Genomic DNA, 23,531 nt, shown 5'->3' on the forward strand with positions numbered 1-23,531 from the left:
ACTTTGACACCCCTACAAAGTCTCCTACAGCAATAAGCATTGTGCCTAATGCATAGAATCGAAGAGTCAGCAATAACTGGTGAAGCGGTGAAACCCCATTATTTCTGGAAACAATAAATATTGTTTTATGATAAATCCTCATAAATGTATTATTGATAACTGGCAATAGTACAACGCACAAAGGACAACAGTAGATATTGAGACATTGTTTACTTACCGCTTTGAGGTTACTTTTATAAATGGCATAATTTCTGATAATAGTAACTCTACCGCAGTTTTATTAATTCTAAATCTAAATGTAAATTCAGCTTCATTTAGTAAGCGCAAGTGGTTGATCCGCGTAAAACTTTTACGAGGCGCCGGAAGAAGTTCGTCATCATCCCAATCTGAAAGCTGTTCTAGCACTTCCAACTCCAAGTCACTTTCACTATCACTGTACATTTTTTACAATTGAATGCCGGATTGGTATTAAGGTGATTATAGTAAATAAGGTGATAAAATTTAAAAAGGTGAAGTACCTAATTGATGAAAAGTAATAAAGAAAAAAAGATCGCAACGGAAACCACCAAATGTTAGGGATTGCAAATTTGGATCACAGATAAGTCAAATAAGATTTGTCAAAGTCAAAAGATTGGTTATTGAAACCCATCAACTGCCATTTTCAAACGGAGGACGATCCGAAAACCGTTCGAATCCGGATTGGTGCCTCTGACGGATCGCTTGCAGTTTTGGATTGCATAATCAATCTATGGTTCAGTTATTGAAACGGTTTCTCTAAAATTTAGATTGCAAACTTAAACTCAGATCAGTAAAAATGGTTTGAGATCGTTTATTGGAATCGGCCGTTAGTCGGTTGTTTGAGTCTTCCGCTATCAATATCAATCAGATACGGTCATGCAATCTTGTTTAAGATTGTTTGCGAGGACCAACGATATTGGACTTGTTATTTATAAGCTACGACTTTGGTTTTATTTGTATTGTTTCTCTATAGTTATTAGGAGGTCAAAATATTTTAATATTATAAGCTTTAATTATGCAAAATAAACTTCAGATATGGTATTTACAATTTTATAGAGAACAATGACTGAGGAGTGAATGACATTGACTGGTAGAGTAAGATAACCAATATTTAATCTTTGTCAAGATGTTACCTTTCTCTAAAGTTCGGCAACGCATCCGCACGGGCACGTTAGGACTGTCCGTTCATTTGTCCTTATAAAAAAAAATAGAGTGTGTGCTTAAGACCGCGCGGCAGTAGCGAAAACTTCATTGTGAATATACTAAACACAGCGACGCAACAGCGAATATCAGCTGACTGTATCTTTCTCGCTCGGGTATTCTCGGCGGTGCCGAGTTCACCCGGTCGAGACTTTGATCTCAGAACGTGACGGATCAGCCTAACTTACTACCTACGAAAAAATATGTGTGCGGTGCGCCAAAATAAGTTTTCACTTCAAAAAATGAATAATTTGAAGCTTATATAAAGTAAATCGCACGTAAAAGTAGTTAAAATACCATGTCCGGCAAGGTTGCTCCACCGCTCCCACGGCTGTCAGAGCGAGGGACGAAACTCATTTATAAAATTGACACGCGTGATGTGGTCGAAACTAGAGCGCGCCGGCCGCTCGGAGGGTCGGGGATATAGCGCGTACCTGTGTTCACTGCGTACGATTTAGAAATTATTCATTTGTCTTTTTGAACATTTTAATATTTATTTTATATTATTTGTGTATAATTGGGACATTATTTGTGCGAGTATTTTAATGGTTTAATTTTTTATTGAGTCAAATAACGTTAGTGTTTTCATAGGTAGGGAATATATTACTGAAAATATTTTTTACTTTAACATTGTTTACAAGATTAACTGTATCATATTTTTTAGCTACACTTTGTTGACTTAATTTAATATTAAAATCCAGGTCTATCTGTTCTAAACACATTTTCGTGTTATTTAGGAATCTTCAAATACGATGTTTCGTGTTTCAGTACAAGTTCAGCGTGGGCGATCCAGCCCTCGGTATATTGCGACATAGCTATCGCATTCCTGACACGTCTCGGGTGCAAGTCCGGGCAGACTGAAATATAGACTGGCTAGTTGCAGCAATAATTTACTGCCTGTTTGTTCAGTAAATTCTATTACTATTGGCCCTATGACTTAATTATTTTTAAACTGGCTAATGTTAGTTATTTAATTTTTTTCTGTATATTATTTGTATTCGATTAAAAGCAGTCTTTAGATCGTATAGACTTATATATTTTTTTAGAAATCGAATTTTAAATTTCTTTTTTTCGAAACTTAAAAATATTCAAACTAAGAATGTAATAATTGTGTTTGCTCGCAAACGAAAAAAAAACCGACTTCAATTACATCGACAAGTAATACAACGTAGATCGACGAAAAAATAGTCAAGCAACTACGCGTTATCAAAGATTACTCAAAAAGTAGTTATCAGATCTCGATAAAATTTGTATGTAACCACATGATAAACACCAGCTTTCAATTAAATTAAAAATTATCAAAATCGGTACACCCAGTAAAAAGTTATTGCGGATTTTCGAGAGTTTCCCTCGATTTGTCTAGGATTCCATCATCAGATCCTGGTTTCCTTATCATGATATCAAACAAAGGATATCCCCTTTCCAACAAAAAAAGAATTATCAAAATCGATACATCCAGTAGAAAGTTATGTGGTATAATACAACGTAGGTCGACGAAAAAAGCGTCAAGTAAAAACGCATTATTAGATATAACTCGAAAAGTAGTTGTTAGATCTCAAATAAATTTAAATGGGACCAATTGGCACACAAAACCTTTCGATTAAAACAAAATTTGTCGAAATCGGTCTACCCGGTCAAAAGTTCTGATGTAACATACATAAAAAAAAAAAAAAAAAAACAGTCGAATTGAGAACCTCCTCCTTTTTTGGAAGTCGGTTAAAAAGAAGTTTCTCACAGTGTCTAGTAAATCTAATTAATGGTTTTTTTATTTATGAAAATTAATATTATAATGATAAGCGTGCTGTCAGTATTCAATCAACACTATTCATTTATTGATAATGAATAGTGTTGATTGAATACTTTTTTTTTTTTTTTTTTTTTTTTTTTTTTTAAATATATAGACTAGCGCTTGACTGCGATCTCACCTGAAGTCAAGTGAAGATGCAGCCTAAGGTGGTGCGCGCTTGCCTAGAAGATGCCTATTCACTCTTGATTTAAAGATACCCAAGTTATAGTTCGTTGGAAAAACGGAAGCCGGTAGGGCATTCCAAATTTTAGCGGTGCGAATTAGGAACGAGGAAGCAAATCGTTTAGTGCGAGATCGTGGGATTTCAACCACATAGCGGTGCAGATTCATGCGATGCCTTGCGGTTCGGTGGTAGAAAGGTGATGGTGGAACCAAATTGTATAGTTCTAGAGCACACTCTCCGAAATATAACCTGTAAAATACCGACAAACAGGCAACCTTGCGCCGATGTTCGAGACTTTGAAGTCTAGAGCGAACCAGCGATTTGTCACCGATGAGTCTTCTGGCGCGTCGATCCACAGAATCCAAAGCAGCGAGCTGGTACTTGGCAGAGCCATCCCATAAGTGGCTGCAGTACTCCATACACGATCGAACTTGTGCTTGGTAGAGAGTAAGAAGCTGTTCCGGTGTGAAGTACTGCCTGACTTTATTGAGGATACCAAGTTTCTTACCAGCAATTTTTGCCTTGGATTCTATGCATTGTCCGAAGTTCATATTAGACGAAATATTTATGCCTAGAAGATCAATACTATCGGTGATCGGAACAGATACACCCCGGAAAGTTGGGGCTAATGTGAATGGACTCCGTTTAGCAGTGAAAAGACACGCTTGTGTTTTGGAAGCATTAAATTTGACTAGGTTGGCGTCACCCCAATCGGATACCTCTTTCAAAGCCAAATTCATGCGTTCAACCAGGGCCTCTCTATGCTCATGAGTTTCAGCCCCACCAGCTCGGGGACCGGACACGTATCTCTCCGTAACAGTGCTGTCATCCGCGTATCCAAAGATACCGGGCCTGAGGAGGTCATTTATGTGAATCAAGAAGAGGGTTGCAGAGAGAACTGATCCCTGAGGGACACCGGCATTAACCGCCATCAACTCAGACGAGGAGCCATCTAAGACCACCCGAAATGATCGTCCACTCAGGAAATCTGATATCCAGTCACACAAGCTCGGGGGTATTCCGTAAGCTGAAAGCTTGCTCAATAGGCTCTCATGCCAGACCCGGTCAAATGCCTTCGATACATCAAGTGAGACAGCTAGCGCTTCTCCGTGCTTGTCCAAGGCTTCGCCCCAGATGTGCGAGGCGTACACTAAAAGATCCCCCGTGGACCTGTTACGGCGGAAACCGTATTGCTGGTCCGACAGGAGGTCATTCAACTCGAGGTATGCTAGGAGCTTTTGATTCAGTATACGCTCCAAACTTTTACTCAGTATGGAGGTGATCGCGATAGGTCTATAGTTAGCCGGGTCGGCACGACTACCTTTTTTAGGTACAGGTTGTACGTTGGCAATCTTCCATGCTTTAGGGACTTGAGCAGATTTTAGAGAGAGGCGGTACAAGCGCGTGAGAATAGGAGACAACTCAGGAGCACAGTGTTTAAGTACTCTTGCTGGTATCCCGTCAGGACCACTAGCCTTATTCACGTCCAAGTTACGGAGTACTTTCAAAACCTCAGTTTGGCGAATGCGTAGTTCTGACATAACAGAGTCGCAAGGTGGATGTCTGGGCGGTGAGGCACTACCTGCATCAAGGAGCGAATTTTCTGCAAACAGATTCGCTAAAAGGTTAGCCTTTTCTGTCGCAGTAAAGGCCAGCGATCCATCTGGTTTAAGCAGAGGAGGCAGCGAGGGACGGCAGAAGCTCATTTCAACCGACTTGGAGAGTGACCAAAATGCTCTACTACCGCGCGGATGGGAAGCTAGTTGGGCTCCGATGCGTTTAATACGGTTGAAACGAGCTTTTTTAAGAACCCTTTTGTAGGACTTGGCAGCAGAGTTGAACGCTCTCTTCCTCGTAGTTATATCCGGAGATTTAAGGGTACGGGCTTCAGCCCACGCTGCAAACGCTGAGTCCTTACGGGCTGCAGCTTCGGCACATTCTGCATTATACCACCTAGGGATCTTGCCATTTAGTGATACATCAGCAAATGGAATGAAGTACTCCATCCCCTGACGTATCACTTCCGATATTTCTTGTTCGCAACTCGACGGATCACTGGAAGAGAAGCAAGTCTGCCGCCAAGGGTAGGATGCAAAAAAGTGTCGCATCTCATCCCAATCTGCCGACTTATATCGCCACACACGTCTGGTTCCGGTAGGACCTGTATCCAGAGGGTGAAAGTTAGATACTGACTTTACCACACAGTGATCAGATGTGCCCAGGGGAGCTGCAACTGATACCGAGGACCGGTCAGGGTCAGTTGTCAACAGAAGGTCCAAACAATTAGGTGTATGGTCGTCAACGTCGGGTACTCGTGTTGCTTCTTGGACTAGCTGGGTAAGATCTAGCGACAGAGCAAATTTGAGCGCCTCTCTCCCGGCGTGGTCGGTATTCTGGTATGGGAACAGCCAGTCCTGGTGGTGAGCGTTAAAATCCCCCAGAAATACCATTTGGGCAGCAGGATACCGACGTTGGACCATGTCAGCCGTCTCACTGAGATAGTCGAACATCCGAGTCGTCTCCCGATCACCACTATGCGACCGATAGGTACAGGCATACACAATCTGCTCCATGCCCGTATCCAATAAACCCCACATGATGGAAAGGTTAGGTATCTCCAAGTTACGTAGACGCCGGCAGCAAACATCATCACGAGCAAACATACAGACTCCAGCGTGAGATTTAAAATTATGTTCGAGCGAATACCCAGGGTACTGCAGGTACGTTACATCTGCTGGGCTACCAATTTGCGTCTCCGTAAGAAAAAGTAAATGCGGCCTCTCAGTCTCCAGGTGGTGGTGGACTGCAACGAGATTTGAGTGCAATCCTCGTATGTTGGTGAGGTGCACTTTGAGAGAGAGGAGGTGCAGCCGCTGTTTAACCTTACTTTTTTTCTTGTTCTTCATTGTGGTCAAGGGGTGAATAGGAGGGGAAATGGTAGTTGTACGAGGCGCTGCGTCTATAGACTCCACGATTTTTGCAGAAACCACACTAAAGAAGACTCGACTGGAGACTGCGGGGACGCCCGAACCCCCCAGGAAATCGCCATCGGGTCCTCTCACCGGTCGCCAACCGGCACGATGGAAGCCATCCCTGGATTTTTCGCTAGGTGGCGGGGCAGCCTTTCATAGGTGGCGAACCTACTAGTTGGGCCCCCTACTGCCTGCGGTCGGCCAGCGGTGCACCGTGCTTCGGATCCCGCTACCCTCCAGGTCGAGACGTCCGGCGCAGTGACTACGCAGATCAGGATCCTGTCACTAGACGCAGCGCAACTGTACATACCCATACCCCTATGATTGGCTATTACGAGCATCGTTCCGGAACGCGAGGCGCCTCACGGCACGACAAGTCGTGTCGTAAGACGCGTCACTTGGCGGCGCGTCTTTGCTCGATGGGTGGTCACACTAGCCACGGCCGAAGCCTACCACCTATGTATGTTACTCGTTTTGCACCACCCAGGGGTCACGTGTAGGGTAAAGAGGGTTAAGACCTGACTTGGTACATCCTACGGACGCGAGTAACTTCGACCCCCAAATACTCAGTATGTCCTTATGATATAATGTATTTCTATTTATATAAAATTATATGTGAAATCACTTTAATATTCACAACGAGTGATCAGTCATACGCTTAGGGCCACAGTGTATAAATTCAGAATGTCAATGTTTTTTTGAAGGGTTTGCTACCATAAATATTTATCGCTTTCTTTACTTATATTGGTATACTTAGTTGTCTTTAGTTGGTATATCTTTAGTGATATCAAGGTGTCACACGCGTTTTATCGACGTTTAGAAAATATTACTTTCATTTCTCTTATAAGAAATACCTTTGAAGTTTTATTCAAGTTCAATAAGAAGAAAATAGTTTTTAGTTTTTATTTATTTATTTCATGGCTAAATTCTTTAGTGCCCCCTCTCTTCCCGTGGGTGTCGTAAGAGGCGACTAAGGGATAACACAGTTCCGCTACCACCTTGGAACTTAAAAAGCCGACCGATGGCGGGATAACCATCCAACTGCTGGCTTTGAAATACACAGGCCGAAGACGGGCAGCAGCGTCTTCGGTGCGACAAAGCCAGTACTGCGGTCACCAACCCGCCTGCCCAGCGTGGTGACTATGGGCAAAACACATGAGTTCAGGTTATTTTTGGCTTAAACTTGTGGAGGCCTATGTCCAGCAGTGGACTGTATAGGCTGTAATGATGATTTATTTCATGTCAACCTATAAAGGACATGCTAAACTTTGTGAATGGTCTTTATGTTTAATTTTTATTATTTTTTTTTCCTAATATTATTTAAGTTGGCAGGTACTTATGTCAAAAAATCTAAATTAACGTCCTCAAAGATCATCAGTCGTACGCGTATATAATTAGGTATATGCGAGACGTTTCGATAAAGTCCTAAAACCTATATCTTTAAATTTGAATAAAAAAAAATAAATATCTAAAAATAAAAGATAACTGGAGTGAATGTACTTAGTATTATATAATAAAGGAAAATAAAGTTCGCTGCAAATTATTATAAACGCATATATTTTTATTATTTATATAAAACGTTGCGCACTATTATAAATATTCCCTTACAGAAAAGTCTAAGTAGGCAATTCAGATTGTGTCAATGATCGCCAAATGCCGAATACGAGACGCCGTGTGGCAGCGAAAAATAAGCTGCTTTTTTACAAGTATGTTGCTCTAGAGACATTTAAATGTAATAATAAATGTTCTTTATGTGGCACAAAAAACGTAACTCCGCGGTTGAATAGCGACCAGATGAGACTCTAGATATCAACGATTACATTTGATTGCTAGATTACGGACGATGTCGGTGATCTCATCTTTAACTAACGATAAGTATTATTTCGTTCGAGGATATTGCTTATTTATAATATTGTGAACTTTGAAATAAAAAGGGTTCTAACTATTATAACAATAATCCCTATGGCTAAATAATACTTAATTTTTTATTTATTTCAAATAATTTTATTACTCACGTGACTGATCAGAATCCTCATCAGTAATGCTAAAAAACACATGACGAAGTTTTAGTTACCCATTTTTTAATTATTGTAACCTCAAACACCTATCACTAACCATATTTTTTTACCAAACGAAAATATCTTTTTGATCTCACGGCACTAAATAAATAGCTGTACTTGAAGTTTAAACAAATATAAATTAAATATGTACATGTGATTGTACATTTGTATGTCAATTAGGAATGCATAGAATCGTCAAGTCTACTGTAGCATTCGAGTTTTAACAATCGAAGCTTGCGCTGGGAAACTTTGCCATTAAAAAGTTTAAGAGGAGCCAGGTCACTTAACTTTTGAGTGAGATACAGATACTGAAAAAAAAAAACATTTGAACTAAAATTAAAAAATAGTAAATTTTTGTGGCAATAATGAATTTTAATCGTTTGTGTTGAAAGAAAATACAAGTTCATTCCGGTAAAGTACTACTGAGTTTTCTGTTCTAAATCCATATCTAATATATAAAATTCTCGTGTCGCGGTGTTTGTAGTTAAACTCCTCCGATATGGCTTGACCGATTCTCATGAAATTTTGTGTGCATATCGAGTAGGTCTGAGAATCGAACAACATCTATTTTTCATCCCCCTAAATGTTAAATATAAATTAAAGAAACACTTGCTTTCACTAGCTAATGTGTAATCATCTGTATAGAATATGTTTGTATTTACGTATGTATTGTAGTGAGTATATATGTGTTTATGTATGTGTACAAGTGTATTTTTGTATTTATCTTTATATGTATTTGTTAGTATGTAGTATAAATTTATCATCTTTTATTTTTTCTTATTTTACTTTATTTTTGTTGTTCTTAGTAAATGCTTCTTGCACTGTTTGCCTCGCTTTAAAAACACTTACTCATGACTATGGATTGACTGGAAGAAATTTCTTTCAGAGATAAGTGCACCTTTGCCATAAACCTTATTAATGTTGTTTTACATGTATTTTTTGTGAGTGCAATAAAGTATATATAATAATAATGTAAAGGGTAGTCCACTTCTAAATTTTTTTTTAATTTTAAGATAAATTGTTAATTCTTTATTTTATTGTGATTTGGCGTTGAAAAATACATACAACCCAAAATTTTCACCCTTCTACCACCAACCCCTATTTTTAAATAGCGTTTAGCGGCAAGACAACGTTTGCCGAGTCAGCTAGTAATATATAAAAATGAATGTTTTTATCATTTATAGAATCGTAAGCTATGCATTTGATCATGTCATGTTCTTCATTAATAAGTTGTGCATGAGCCTACAAAGGTTTCTGAGTTGGTATGACCAAAAAAAAAAAATTGAAAAAACAATACATTTTTAAAGATGGTCCAATACTGAAATTCTAAGACGTATATTCGGTAACAAATAATTGAACAGCATAGCGTGTTTAGCTCAACTGTTCTCCTCTGTAGTAGAAGGTAAATAATCTCATTTGCAGTTGAACACTTACAAACTTCAACAGTAGGTATACTGTTACTGTGCCTACTATAGATAATAGTAATAAGGATTAAAGCAATCATATACAATTCTAGATAAAGGTACTCGATCCGCTTTTATTGAAAGAAAAGTATTAATTCCTTTATTAGTACTACTATGGAGGCTATCATTATGCCAAGGAGGCTTTTATCTGCCTATAGTGAAAGGTTCAGCGTCTATACTGTAGTAATATGAAAAAACAAATATTTATTTATTGTAATTGTACTAATTATGATAAAGTTTATAATAAAGTCACATGATATCTAAAAAGTGTTAAATAAAAAGTCATATTATCGAAGTAAAAAAAACAACTTTGTATTATACAGTTATGCTAATATGAAGTAATAAAATAAAGCGCGTGGGCGATAACTAATAAGTATTGTAATGACATTAAGGATTAATGTTTTATCTTACTGGTTTTAATACTTGTTAAATTGCTTGACAGTTGATATTATTGACCCCACCACCGTTTGTGAAAATTTTGTTATGTTTCGAAGTCACTTCTAGCAAAAACTTTTTCACATAATTCGGTGGCAATTGAATTAATCATGACAATATAAGTTCATCACACATTAAACCTTAATTATGTTTAATGAGGATCTTAAGCAATAATATTAAAGTACGAAGTCTCTATCAAACAATGAAATTCCCACTACTTAATGCCTAAAAAAACGAATTAAAACAGAATTCTCAACCGCACCGAATCTCTATTTTTTCTCCGTCCCATGTGATATAAAACCGATTTAACAAATAATTATTGCGAAGTTCTCCTGGTAAGCAAGTTTTATATAATTAATAAATGCATTAGACGCTTAAGTGTACACAAAAAAGTATTTACGCTTTTTTATCCGTCGGTTATACGAAATTGTTACAATTTGATCTCCCACATGGCTTGCGCCTACGCACCTTGCCTTTATATGGATGGATTACTTACGGCCTCGATTTCGTTGGCGCTCAAATATGTATCTATGAGTTTTTTGTATCTGTGAGAACATTTTTTTTCCATTTTAACCATGTCACTTCGAGTGACATAAGTAAATATTACTTGTATGGATTGAAAGTGTGATAATGAATACCTAATAGCTTTTACAGTTCCATTTTAAAAATACGTTTTCTTGAGATCTGTCTGTATGAATGTCAATGATCTAAGAGAAGTGGTTCTTCTTGGCTTTAAATTTATTTTTAAAAGAATTTATTTTATAGAATTTATTATATATTTATTAAGAATTTATTATATATTTATTAAAAAATTATTATATATTTATTTAATATATATTAGTGTCAGAGAAATAAATAATATTAATTATTATTATAATATATAGTAAATATTTATGAAAAGGACGAAAGTGTTTAAAACATTAATTTAAATCATACAATGAAGGTAGACTAAAAATAATCAAATAATGCGCTATATTAGAGATAAAGTACTTGTCACATATCGATGAAATTTAAATGTGCCCACATGACACGTAATGTTTTGATTAAAAAAAAGAATCATTGAAATCGGTCCACCCAGTAAGAAGTTATAAGGTAACACCCATAAAAATTACTGTCGAATTGAGAATCTCCTCCTTTCTGTGAAGTTAGTTAAAAAGTGGGTAAAGACAACGACTCCTTATTGTGATATTTTAACGTAGTTTTACGAAATTGGTGTTTTCAAATATTTGTAACTCGTAAACCAACAAAACTTTATTATTATAAAATTGTAAAAAAAGTCAGTCAGTCAGTCATTTCAGCCTATTGCAGTCCACTGCTGGACATAGGCCTCCCCAAGTTCTCTCCAGACATCCCGGTTTTGCGCAATCCTCATCCAACCTATACCGGTAAAAAAAGAAATAGTTATAATTATATTAAAGGTATGCAGGTATAGACGTGGCCAGTTCGTCACCGTTCTATATCTTTACAAAACTATTGACTATTAACACAAGCCGATGACCTTTCGTAAGAACTGTTCGTGATGATGGAACCTGGCCAATTTTAAATACAGCCGACATCTTCGGTATGGAGCATTTAGAACTGAAAATACATATGCGACTTCTTAACTCACTAGTATGTTTTGCTAAAGATATATTAATATTATAAAGAAAAAATATTTGATTTTTTGTTTGTTTATAGTGGATAACCTTATAGACTACAAGAATTATTTTAAAAATTCTTTTACTTGTTGAAAAGCTATGTTAACACTGAGGATATATGGAAAAAACTTAGCAGTCAAAATCTTTTAATTCACACAGATATGACCGCTGGAGAATAGAATACATACATTTCATTCACTGTCTACACACAAAAATAACATATAATAATTGCACAATTTTCTCAAAATATACGTTATCCCACATACGAGTATAACCCGCATTGGAGCAGCGTGGTGGATTAAGCTCTGATCCTTCTCCTACACGGGGAAAGAAGCCTATACCCAGCAGTGCGATATTACAGGCTGAAGCGATACGTTATAAAATTATAAAGTCTGTTCGATATTCACTAGATCACGTTCCACTTAAAAAAAAATTTGGCCCATTTTTAAATTTAACTTCATCATAGTCAAGGATGACAAGGACATTAGAGTAGATAAGCCACCATAATACCATTTTGATGTGGTTTATCTAAAATTTTGTAATAATTATTTAATGGCTTTGTTTTAGTTGTATTTAAATGATAGTTGAGTTCGACTTACATAAGTGTTAATATTCATCGTGTTTCGCGAACATAAGCCGCGGAACAATGGCGCTCATGATGCGTTAACATTTTATTGTAATCTGTTTTCGTTTGAACATCGCGCTCATTATGCGGGGACATTGTTTCTATATATTAATTTGCATTGATAACGTATCGAGTCTGATATTATAGCGTGTCATATCATTAGCACATAACACCATAATTTGCACCTTATATCCATATTGCTTTTGTACCGGCTTCGGTTGTTAGTTTAAAGTTTAGATACAGCTCCTAAAACTGTATCTATGTATAAATATTTTAGTGAATTCGTTAAAAATATTTGTTAGAACAAGTAAATCATGCTACTTTTTTAGCAGTCTCTTTTAAATTTTAAATCTACGAGTTATAATTAAAGTACTAAACCAAATGTAGGTTAAACTAAAATAGTTCGCTAAAATTATAAAATCTTTAAACATATTTTAAATTTTTACAAATTGAGATTCAGTTAACAGATTTATATTTAATAATTCAACAACCATTATAATCTACGTTAAAACAGTTATCATAAAAGCGGCTTAATTGCATTTTGCGATTTTCTGAATAAACATTTAAGCTAATAAAGCACTTGAATATTTTTCTGAAGCGATGAAAACGCGCTTTCCGCAATGGTTCTGCTCTTTTGTGTGGAGATCGCAATGTAGTTGTAATAATTCACGTTTTATCACGGAAACTATAATAATGTTCGCTTATCCGTACCGCGGACATAAAAGCGTCTGCCTGAAAACTGAATTTAGGTTAGTGCGTTGGCTGTTTAGTAGTCTGCATTCTGAAAGTTCTAAGACTATCTGTACTTTATACAAATAAATAAAATTGGAGTGTCTGTTTGTAATAATAGAATAACCGCTTTTTACAAAATGAATATGGATACACGAGACCGTACATATACAAAATAATACATATAGACACGGTACATATACAAAAAAAAATTACAATTTTTATCTGTCTGTCTGTCTATGTGTTGGTTTCGGCTAATCTCTGAAACGGCTGGACCGATTTTAGCGGGACTTTCACTGGCAGCTAGCTTGTGTAGCAAGGAGTAGCTTAGGCTACTTTTATTTTATAAAATTTATTTTATAACCTGCGAACTGAACAAATACCTTTTTTGTTAAATTCCATGCAGACGATGTCGCGGGCACAGTAAACATATATATCTATATATGATGCGGTATGCTACTTTATATTCACTTGCTTGAAATGAGTTCTACGTTCATGACTCTTTATGTTAGGTTGTTAATTACTCGGGCACGGCTTCGTTTTTTTGTTGGCCTCAGGCTCTCACCCAATTCTTACAAGAGCGCTTGGTTTAAGTAAAAATCTTAAAAAGGTACAAAATGGTGAATTTCAATATAAATTTTTAAGATGTTATTGTTTCTTTTGTATACGATATTAACGTGTCTAAAAGTATTAAACATGCTCAATTCCACTTTGGAGAATAATGTCTAAGACATTTGATATAAATACGTATATATAACGAGTTGAGAGTCAATGAGGTTTTTATAATAATAAATTATTGATAATGAAATTAAATTAGTATAATAGAGTTATATAGATTTAAGGTTCTTTTGATAGGTACACATGTCATTTTTTTTAATACTATTAATACAGACATAAGAATAACACAATCAACATAGATTCTGTAATTGTATAACAAGGGTTTACAATAGGCAAACGATCCAAAGTCCCACATGTAAACACGAATCGCCTTAGGGACGTTTTGTATAAAGGGACTATGCCAAGGAACTTGTGTACAATTGTAAACCAGAAGGCAAGCAAAACGTAGAAAGGATAAAGACGCATGACAAACAGTCTGATTTAAGGACTATAAGAAGAGTCTCACGTTCACTGAAATATTGAGAGAATTTTTCAAGTGGACGTGTTTGGTCGATTCCGGGATTAAAGCAAAAATTGCTTTCCTTCTAGACGTTTAAGGTGATCTTGATTATTTTTAGTTCAATTTAAAGGTAGTTACTTATTTGATTGAACTTGCAAGGTCAATATATGTATATGGATGTATGTTACATACAAATATTTGAGGGACAAAAAGGCTTTTATCTTCGAATATTAATTGGTTAGTTGTTTATTAACTGATGCTTAAATGGAAAATTATTTTTTAACAAAACAAATTGACGAATAGAAATTAAAATTAAGGGCTGTTTAGACTTTATATTGCATATACATTTCTGATATACTCATACTTTATCAGGTGGTGAAACAGGAGCTTGTGGTCTGTGACTTCAATTGATAAACTGAAAATTTTAAATTCTTAAATGAAATCGTTGCGAATAGACATATCTGTTAGAGATGCCGTTTAATGGTGAAAAAGAAAAAAAATATAACATAAAACGTTATCTATTGGATACCAGTATCATACGTCACGTATCTTTATCAGCAACAGATAAAATAGATCTTTAGTGCAAAATAAAGTAGGTATCCTATCCACTACAAAATTAATAAGATACTCCTGTATTAAGACGCATCGTTGTCTTGCATTACTTCAATGAATGCTCTCATTTCTGTGATCACGTTGTCCTATTTATTGCAGTAACTAGGTCCGAATACTAAACATGTGCTAGAGTTCTATGACTATTCTATTTGTATATATTTTACTTTTAAGAATGCTATCGGAACTAACATCTTACAAATAGAATTTTGACAATTAAAATAAACTACTTACATCTAATGTAACCTTATTCTAATAGATAGGTTACAAAATAGTGTTAAAGAAATTGCACACTATTCTTCACCTCGTAAAACCTGCGTATATATTCTTATTTATTTGCCATAGTTTCTATTATTATTATTATATTTGATTTGATTGAATATATTAATTTGTTTCGTTGTTCGCGAATGCAATATTATCATAAAAAATGTTCGTCAATACAAAATTCTTGTTTAACCATCTAGCAAAAATCCGAAGTTTATTCTCAGAATAACTGAAATGCGAGATCTATAATATTTAAAATTGCTATTCTCCAATTTCTAATAATCGTCATTATACTACAACTGTGCAATTTCAATTAAAATAAGTAAGTGTTACTGGAAGTCGCTTAAAGCGTTTTGACATCGTTTTACAAATAATGGGGTTTAGTTAAAACAAGTTTGTACTTAGAAATATATACTATGCTGATTTCATCTGTTTATTTTACACATAATCTGCTTGTGATTCATAGCCTAATACAAAAGCAAGTTTTTACTTGTGATTATACTCACAATTAGTTGCATTAAAGTCGGTAAAGTACATTTTAAAATTTGCTTATTCGTATTAATTTGTTTGCTTATATATAAGTAAACAAATATATATATATATATATATATATAATAGTTAAAGATGTTAAAATTCAATACCATAAGATGAATAAACGGACAAAAATTTAAATTACTGTTTAGCCCTAACGAAAAGTCATATTCAAAATACACACAAGTATTCGTATATTATAGTTATTACTTAAGCATATAATAGTGTAAGTTATATGTATAAGTAGAGAGCAACTCTACGAAATTTGCAAGCACATCCCAGCTTTCAAACAATAACCCTTTGTCCATGGAGCCCACACGCAGACAAATAATCCGCTTATATGTTTATAGTTCTCTAGGTGACCTATTATACCTCATAATTTACCTTTACGACTTCATTTGGTTGCCGATCATTAGATAGTGGCTTAGTTCCTCCCACACGAGTGCAACGACCCTCCTGACATTATCGACTTAATCATCGCAGGGCCGCGGGCCTCATCAGCCGAAACCCTAATTAACCTTTTTTAATCTGTTGTTATGTTTATTGCTACATTGCATTGTCGGTTTCCGCATTAAGTCGAGACAGTTTAGTTTGCGTACTTAACTGAAGCATGTTCATGTAACGAAAAAAAAAAGGCATATGCATTTTGCGTCGATATGAAGGTTTATATTTTGTTTATCGATTCAAGGATAGTTTACGATACGTAATGAAAAGATATATTGTTTATACTACTAGTGCAAAAAAAAAGCTTACGGACAGTCTGAAGGTAAGCGGATACCGCAGCTACGACGCCCGTAACACCAGGATCATTGTATACGGGTTGTCGACTCTACTTCCGACCCTACTCAAGAGGTATAGCCATAACCTTACTCACCAAAGGAATAAAACAATACATGGAAACAGTATTCCTTGGACGTCGTCTTCTGTAAGGTTGAGGTACTTCCCTGGTCGGGCTGCTTCAAAATTTTGAACAAGATTTGACTGCTGTGCTTAACAAGTTTTGCTACAAATAAATACGATACTATCAATTTAAAGTATCAATATATAGTTAACTGTGTCGATTCTATTAAAACATTTTATTTTATTTTAATGTTAAAACTGTGATGTGATATAAGATTAAAATAAGCGATGTTGATGTATTGGAATTTGATTCAATATCTTTAGTAAGTGTATTTTTAGTTAAAATAGCTATTTATTTAGTTCCTATTCATTTACAATATTTAAAAATTGTTTCAAATGAAAACTTTCTAACTTATCAATTTTATGTAACAAATCAAATAAGCACACGTGTGTTTGTAAGAATATTAAAACCCAATAATTACTGTTATTAAAAAGTTTCCTTACCATTATCATTCTAATCGAAGCGTAATGTTTACATCAACGTCTATTATAGAATATATGTTATTAATTTTAATATTACGAAAACAAGTTCATAACAATCTCGGTGCCTCCGGCGTAATAATGATTACTTTATAAGGTAGGACATGTTCACCGAGCCCGGCCCGGTCCGGTCCGGGCGTGAATTATCACTCGTCATTATCTGCGAACGATTTATTTTCTTATTCGCGGCGGCTTAGCCTTTGAATTAAATAAAGGACCCTCGTCATCTGCACATACTTCATATATACGTTTAATCTGATATCTGCCGTCGCCGACGCTCAGAGGAGTGCATACATATACCTCGCGTTCTTTCCATTTTGCTGGAATTTTATGCAAATAGGTCCTCTTGTGATCGTTTTTAGGTTTTTTGTTTAAATTTCTCACAGGTACCAGAGCATTAAGTGTGAGTAACAGGGCATTTTGTGATGTTACGACAGTGGCGCCTAAGTTACATTCGATTTAAGGATTAGGTATGATAAAATTTTATCGTATCGTCCACTTAATTAATTAAGACGAGACGCAAAAATAGAGGTGGTTTTTTTTGCTAACACCATAATAATCTTAGTGGGAGTATTTACTTTAAATAAATAAAAAATAAGTTTTACCTTTTTATATTATTATCCACTTTACATGTTAAGAATTAAGAATTAATAAACGCTTCACATTCAACGGATCCCCCAGTAAGATTTTCTCCTGTGTTGGGGGTCCGGAAACATACAATACACAAACACAACGCCCAGACCACGACTAACATCTATATGATCGATACATATGTCTATCGTGAGCGGGAATCGAACCCACGACCGCCAGCGCAACACCCATTGCTATTACCGCTGCGCTATCGCGTCTTTAACGTGTTTTGTAATAATTAACTAAACAATAATATGTCAAAAACTCCTTTGTTTCTTCACTTTATAAGAAAATCCTTCTCTATAGACTTAATATTATTGTTGTCTCGTCTTCTTAAAGATTTCCTGTACTTTTAACGTTATAAAAAGAATTCCAGTTAATTATTTTTAATTTCACTTTCGAGTCAACTATTGTCAAAGCGACGACAAAAATTTTGGATGAAAACAATAGCAAAACGAAATATTTTTGTAACTACCCCCTGGGGGAATCCTGATTCTACCTGAGTTTTGCCTGAGTTTGCATTTGTGATGACCGTTCCGACCCTATGACTCACACTTTGATGAAAATGGTCTTCAAAATTCTGTTGAGTTTGTAACTTTAAATATCGATAAATTTTCTTTGTGTCTTCTCCATTCCACGTGACATTGGCAAAATCTGTTCTGGTATTGATGTGGATGAAATCTTTACCATCTTGGCTCATTAGAGCTATTGGTCATTATTAATAACAATTATGACACGGAGACTAAACTATAAACCCCAAGAAACTCATGACTTTATAGTACAGCCTAAAATATAAGTTTTCAGCTATCCTGAGCATTAACTATATGTTTTATACGTAAAATTTTAAACAAAACATAGTCAATATATTATATATTGATTATGTTTTGTTTGGCATTTTATGTGCACCACAGGTGTCCATGGCGCTTGCCACAATGCTGAAATGTCAAAAACTCAAAGTGACTAATAATAACTCACACAAACTTTAAAATAATACACCTTTTAAATACATATGTTTTTAAACTTTTGTTTCTGTTGAGCAATTTTGCACACGGTGCGAGTACACCCATGACAATAGCGCTTGCAATAGTGCCGAAATATTAGGGACACAACCAACACAAAACGTACTAAAAATAACTACTAACGTACTAAAAACGTATAAAACGTAGTTTTATCGTATAAATAATAGATATTGTAATTTTTCATTTCATTTTATGTTTTATGTTTAGGTATGTGTACCTATTGTTCGTAACAGTGGCTAATTGGACTCTATGCAGAGCGTGACAGGAAAACTGGCGATTGTAATAGAGATGTCGATCTTGTTTCGCGGAACTCTTAATTACAACGGTGACGTCATGAACGTGGGTATGTACAAGGCACTATTAAAATATAATGCATTCACAAAAAATATTAATATAGAACCTCGGTCCAGAGGTATTTTTATTTGACGTATTTTAATATATTCGTAAGGAAAAAAAATTTAGAATTACATTATAAAAATATCGTAAAATCGTTTCTGATTGAGATACTCACGTTTTTATAAGTTACTTATTATTTAAAAGTAGCTTTTTTATTTGATTCGTATTGCATATAATTTATAAATATTTCTATAGAGACATCAAAGAGTAAAAATTGCGAGAATACCTTCTTAAAAGTCCGAATACGTTTTCCACGGGAAACACATAAGTCTCAGTTGGCCCTTGGTCTCTACAAGAAGGTTGCGAGAACAGGAGATGTCTTCAAAGAAACTATTTAATATGCAATGCGATGAATGACAGAGGCATGACATAGGGAATGTATGCTAAGGTCGTCGTTGATGCAGTCGAAGCGCCCGCGCACTATACGTGCTTATACCATACTATAACTTTAAGTCCTCAGTTCGAAAACACCTCTTGTATATATATCTGGTGTTGATTATATGATAGCGTAAATTAGCCTTCTGGTACTGATTTTAGGATACAGTAAATTGCCATTAATAAAAAACAACCAGTAGGTATTTAATGTAAAAGTAAACAAAATTGCTAATAAATCTTACTGTTTATAGTACTGTGTGGCTACGGTACTAAAGAATATGGCCACCCCCTCTCTTCCCGTGGGTGTCGTAAGAGGCGACTAAGGGATAACACAGTTCCGCTACCACCTTGGAACTTAAAGGGCCGACCGGTGACGGGATAACCATCCAACTGCTGGCTTTGAAAAACACAGGCCGAAGACGGGCAGCAGCGTCTTCGGTGCGACAAAGCCAACCCTGCGGTCACCAACCCGCCTGCCCAGCGTGGTGACTATGGGCAAAACACATGAGTTCACGTTATTTTTGGCGTTAACTTGTGGAGGCCTATGTCCAGCAGTGGACTGTATAGGCTGTAATGATGATGATGATGATTTACTGTTTATAAGCATATTTGTTTGAAAATAGTCAAAACCTTATATAGAACCTATTTTTTATATCATAAATTTTAAAAATAAAAAAAATAATCCTAGCACCCGATTATGTTTAGAACAGTTCTAGACAGATAATAATTAATTATTTCTGATTTTCTCTAACTTGAGTAATTTTGATTGCCAATTAGTTGGGCTCGGTAGGTCTTAAACTCAATTATGTAACGTAATATTCCTTCTTTTCAAAATTACAAAACCGCGAATTAATAGTCTAAAGCTAAGTCAACGTATCACATTTTTATTCAATTTTGTATTAAATATTTACAAAGTAACATTTTTTACAAGAACAAAGTAGGTGTCGTAGTCTCGTAGTGTGTTAAAAGGGTTTCTTTTTATTATTTTATTGTAAGACCGCCTCGTCGAGTCCTTTTCTAAGAGGCGTTTTTAGCTTTTCGCTGCATGTCAAGTGTCTTGAGCAAAATGCAGCATGTCTTGCTTTGAGCGAAATAATAAGAGTACACGGGACCCTGTTTCCGCGTTCTTTAAGTTCTTACATTTTGAATTAAAAAATTCCGCAACGAACTGTTACAGTGAAGTGTGAAAATAGAAATGATATAATTATGCAAAATTGTATGTATAATTTGTACATTTAGAATACTGTACACATGATAAATTTATTACAAACTTTAATTGAATATTGCACAAATATCACTCTCACACTTGAGAGAAAGTATACAATGCTATTTTATATTTTAAGATAAAATCGATCGAGCTTCCAGCTGACTGCCTATTTCTTTGATGTACTGAACAGATTTAGTAAATATAGAGACTACATAAATACATATAAACAATATTTCTCAAGGTATTATAATAACATAACCAATTTATTATTTGAACCATTTACATTTTGTCTCGCTCGTTGAAACACATCAAAGGAGAATAACAAAGACATGAAATATGAATATGCATATCATAATCATTATTATCAATGGCAGGCCTAACCAACGCAGCCTGTGCATCTTTATCCGTGACACATCTGCATAATTAAGATATTAATTGTAAAGTATAATCAGACGATACATCAAAATTCGTTTATTACGTTAGCCTAAGCTTGATGTGACACAGGATGCTATCAATCATTTGTCGGTGACAACGTAACAATTACATAGTTGAGTGTTCAATTAATATTCAATTATTACTTGGCATCGCCTATCAACCAGTTCGAAATAATTTGTTTGCTTAATAGTTGGTATCATTGTGTTTCATGATTACGCCTGTTAGATAATACCTAAGCGTCGTAACTAAATTGACTTGATCTAGCAATGCAATGAAATTGTATTTTGGCATTTAAATGATTTATTAATTAAAAAGTTTCATTAACAGTTATACGTCTGTATATGTTTTCGTATCAATCTTGTCTACTTTACGCGTGAAAATATTTGCCAAAATGTAAAAATCGAATAAATATTTGTTTTTTCAAAATAATGCAACCGGAAGATACGTTGGTAGTTGAAAGAGAGTTGAGCGAAAGGTTTTCAACTAAATAATCAATATTGTCTATTGCATTTTTTGATTTTAGAAGAGTATAACCTAGAAAGCACTGATTATTCTACTACACTGCATTCTATGTGACATTAGCCAAATTACCTAAACTACCCAGCATTGAAAACTAAAAGAAGGTGTAATTAAGTTTACACTATAAATGAAATTGAAGGTTATAATTATTAGGAATGGATGTAGGATGATGTGGTTCTTTTTGTTTTGTTGTTGTTATGGATTAATTGGTTGTACAACTTTCTTCAATGTTTGTATTTTGTAGATGCCTGATGATGGTCCAATAAAGGATCGAAACGTCGCATGAATTTGCAATTGGTGGTTTGATTGGCACCTTATGTCCACTTTCCTGCTAACCGTCAAAGAATATTATTAGGAATTTTCATCTACTTTTTGTTGTTTTCATATTATAAGAACATAGTATAAACAGATAAGACGCCACCATCCTTCATTATGTAGATGTCATTTCTTTGATGACTCTCACAAAGCTGAATGGCACGCCTTCACTTCTGAATGTAAGAGCGATTTCATGAACCCTTTGAGCTTGGCCCTTGACATATTTCGCTTGTAACTTTATAACGGTGGTCCTAGGACTGAATGTTTTGGTTTGGAAACGCGGGTTGCGGGTTTCGAAAATCTGGCTTACTAAGCGACTGACGTGTTCTACGCTTGTGTACTGCATCAAGGGTTATATAGAATAAATAATATTTAGAATCATTATTTTACGACTTAGGAATTACTTACACTTTTAGATATTTTTTTATTTATAGCACCGCTTTCAAAGTATTTTATATATAGAAATTTTTATTAATGTCATTTCTGAAGCTTAAATTATGATTTTTTTTTATTTTTATGTTTTATTTATTTATATATTATATTTTTTATTTAACAACCTGGATTCTGAAAGTAATTAGAAAACAATAATATATAGGTTGTTCAACTTCTAACTACGTTCCTCCAAATATGGGTTCTGTAGGTGTAATATATCACGTTCCGCGTGAAAAAAAATTAAAATTTCGTAGGATAAAGAATATATATTCATTTACACTTTATAGTAGACGACAAAATACATTAATAAACACAGTCATAATATCAGATTGTCTGGTACAAATGCTTAAACTTATGGTTCATCATCAACGGTGTTTACTTACTATCAATAGAACTTATTTTTCTTTCAATGTAAAATATATATTCTGCGTAGCTTATTGACTTCCGGGAGCAAATAAAATGAGATAATATAAACAGATGAGATCTCATGTTTTTCTTTTATTGATTTTCCCCATTACTAAAACAATATTTTATAGATGTCTTAGTTGTACTATATATTGTTATTATTTATAGTTATATTATAAATATGTTATATTTTACTATGTGGTTACGGCAGTAAAGAATACAGCCACCTCATCTATTCCCGTGGGTGTCGTAAGAGGCGACTAAGGGATAACAAACTTCTACTATCACCTTGGAACTTAAAAAGTCGGCTGATGGCGGGATAACCATCCAATTACTGGCTTTGAAATACACAGGCTGAAAACGGGCAGCAGCGTCTTCGGTGCGACATAACCAGCCCTGCGGTCACCAACCCGCCTGCTCAGCGTGGTGACTATGGGCAAAACATATGAGTTCACGCCGTTTTAGGCATGAACTTAGGGAGGCCTATGTCCAGCAGTGGACTGCGATAGTCTGAAGTGTGAAGTGTATTGTTACATTATTTGTTGACCGGTGGTACTCGCCGGTGGGTGCAGCATAAACAAATTATTATTACTAATATATCATTATATGTTTACACTTCGAATAGCGAAGGAACTTTCCGTTCATTAATAAAATGTTTCTTTCACAGACAGCGAGTCGTAGTCATATTTTTGATCTAGTGAAAATTTGTAGAGTGATGACATTTCGGCTAATTCATTATATTTTCGTTCTCACCACTTTTTTTCTTACTTATACTTTTCATAATAGAA

At 35.2% G+C, this 23,531-nt stretch overlaps 2 protein-coding genes across 2 annotated transcripts in view; one reads left to right on the forward strand and one right to left on the reverse strand.

Annotated features, from left to right (window-relative positions):
• Positions 1-98: 98 nt before the first annotated feature.
• On the reverse strand, positions 99-6,094 carry LOC123659006. Its single transcript, XM_045594291.1, has 2 exons — positions 4,664-6,094; positions 99-104 (listed from the first exon to the last, which is right to left on the reverse strand). Exons 1-2 carry the CDS (start codon positions 6,092-6,094, stop codon positions 99-101), a joined length of 1,437 nt encoding a protein of 478 aa, XP_045450247.1.
• Positions 6,095-6,122: 28 nt separating this feature from the next.
• Positions 6,123-23,531, forward strand: part of LOC123659016 (division abnormally delayed protein) — a 98,671-nt gene continuing 81,262 nt past the window's right edge. The window contains exon 1 of the mRNA XM_045594300.1: positions 6,123-6,297. Coding sequence (XP_045450256.1) covers positions 6,123-6,297 — 175 coding nt within the window. The remainder of the gene's footprint in view (positions 6,298-23,531) is intronic.

Source organism: Melitaea cinxia, chromosome 2 (assembly GCF_905220565.1).
Source record: "Melitaea cinxia chromosome 2, ilMelCinx1.1, whole genome shotgun sequence".
In the NCBI taxonomy this organism is placed as follows: domain Eukaryota; kingdom Metazoa; phylum Arthropoda; class Insecta; order Lepidoptera; family Nymphalidae; genus Melitaea; species Melitaea cinxia.

Bases quoted from the DNA above. Each gene is read 5' to 3' on its own strand.
- LOC123659006 (XM_045594291.1), bottom strand. From the start codon at position 6,094: ATGAAGAACAAGAAAAAAAGTAAGGTTAAACAGCGGCTGCACCTCCTC.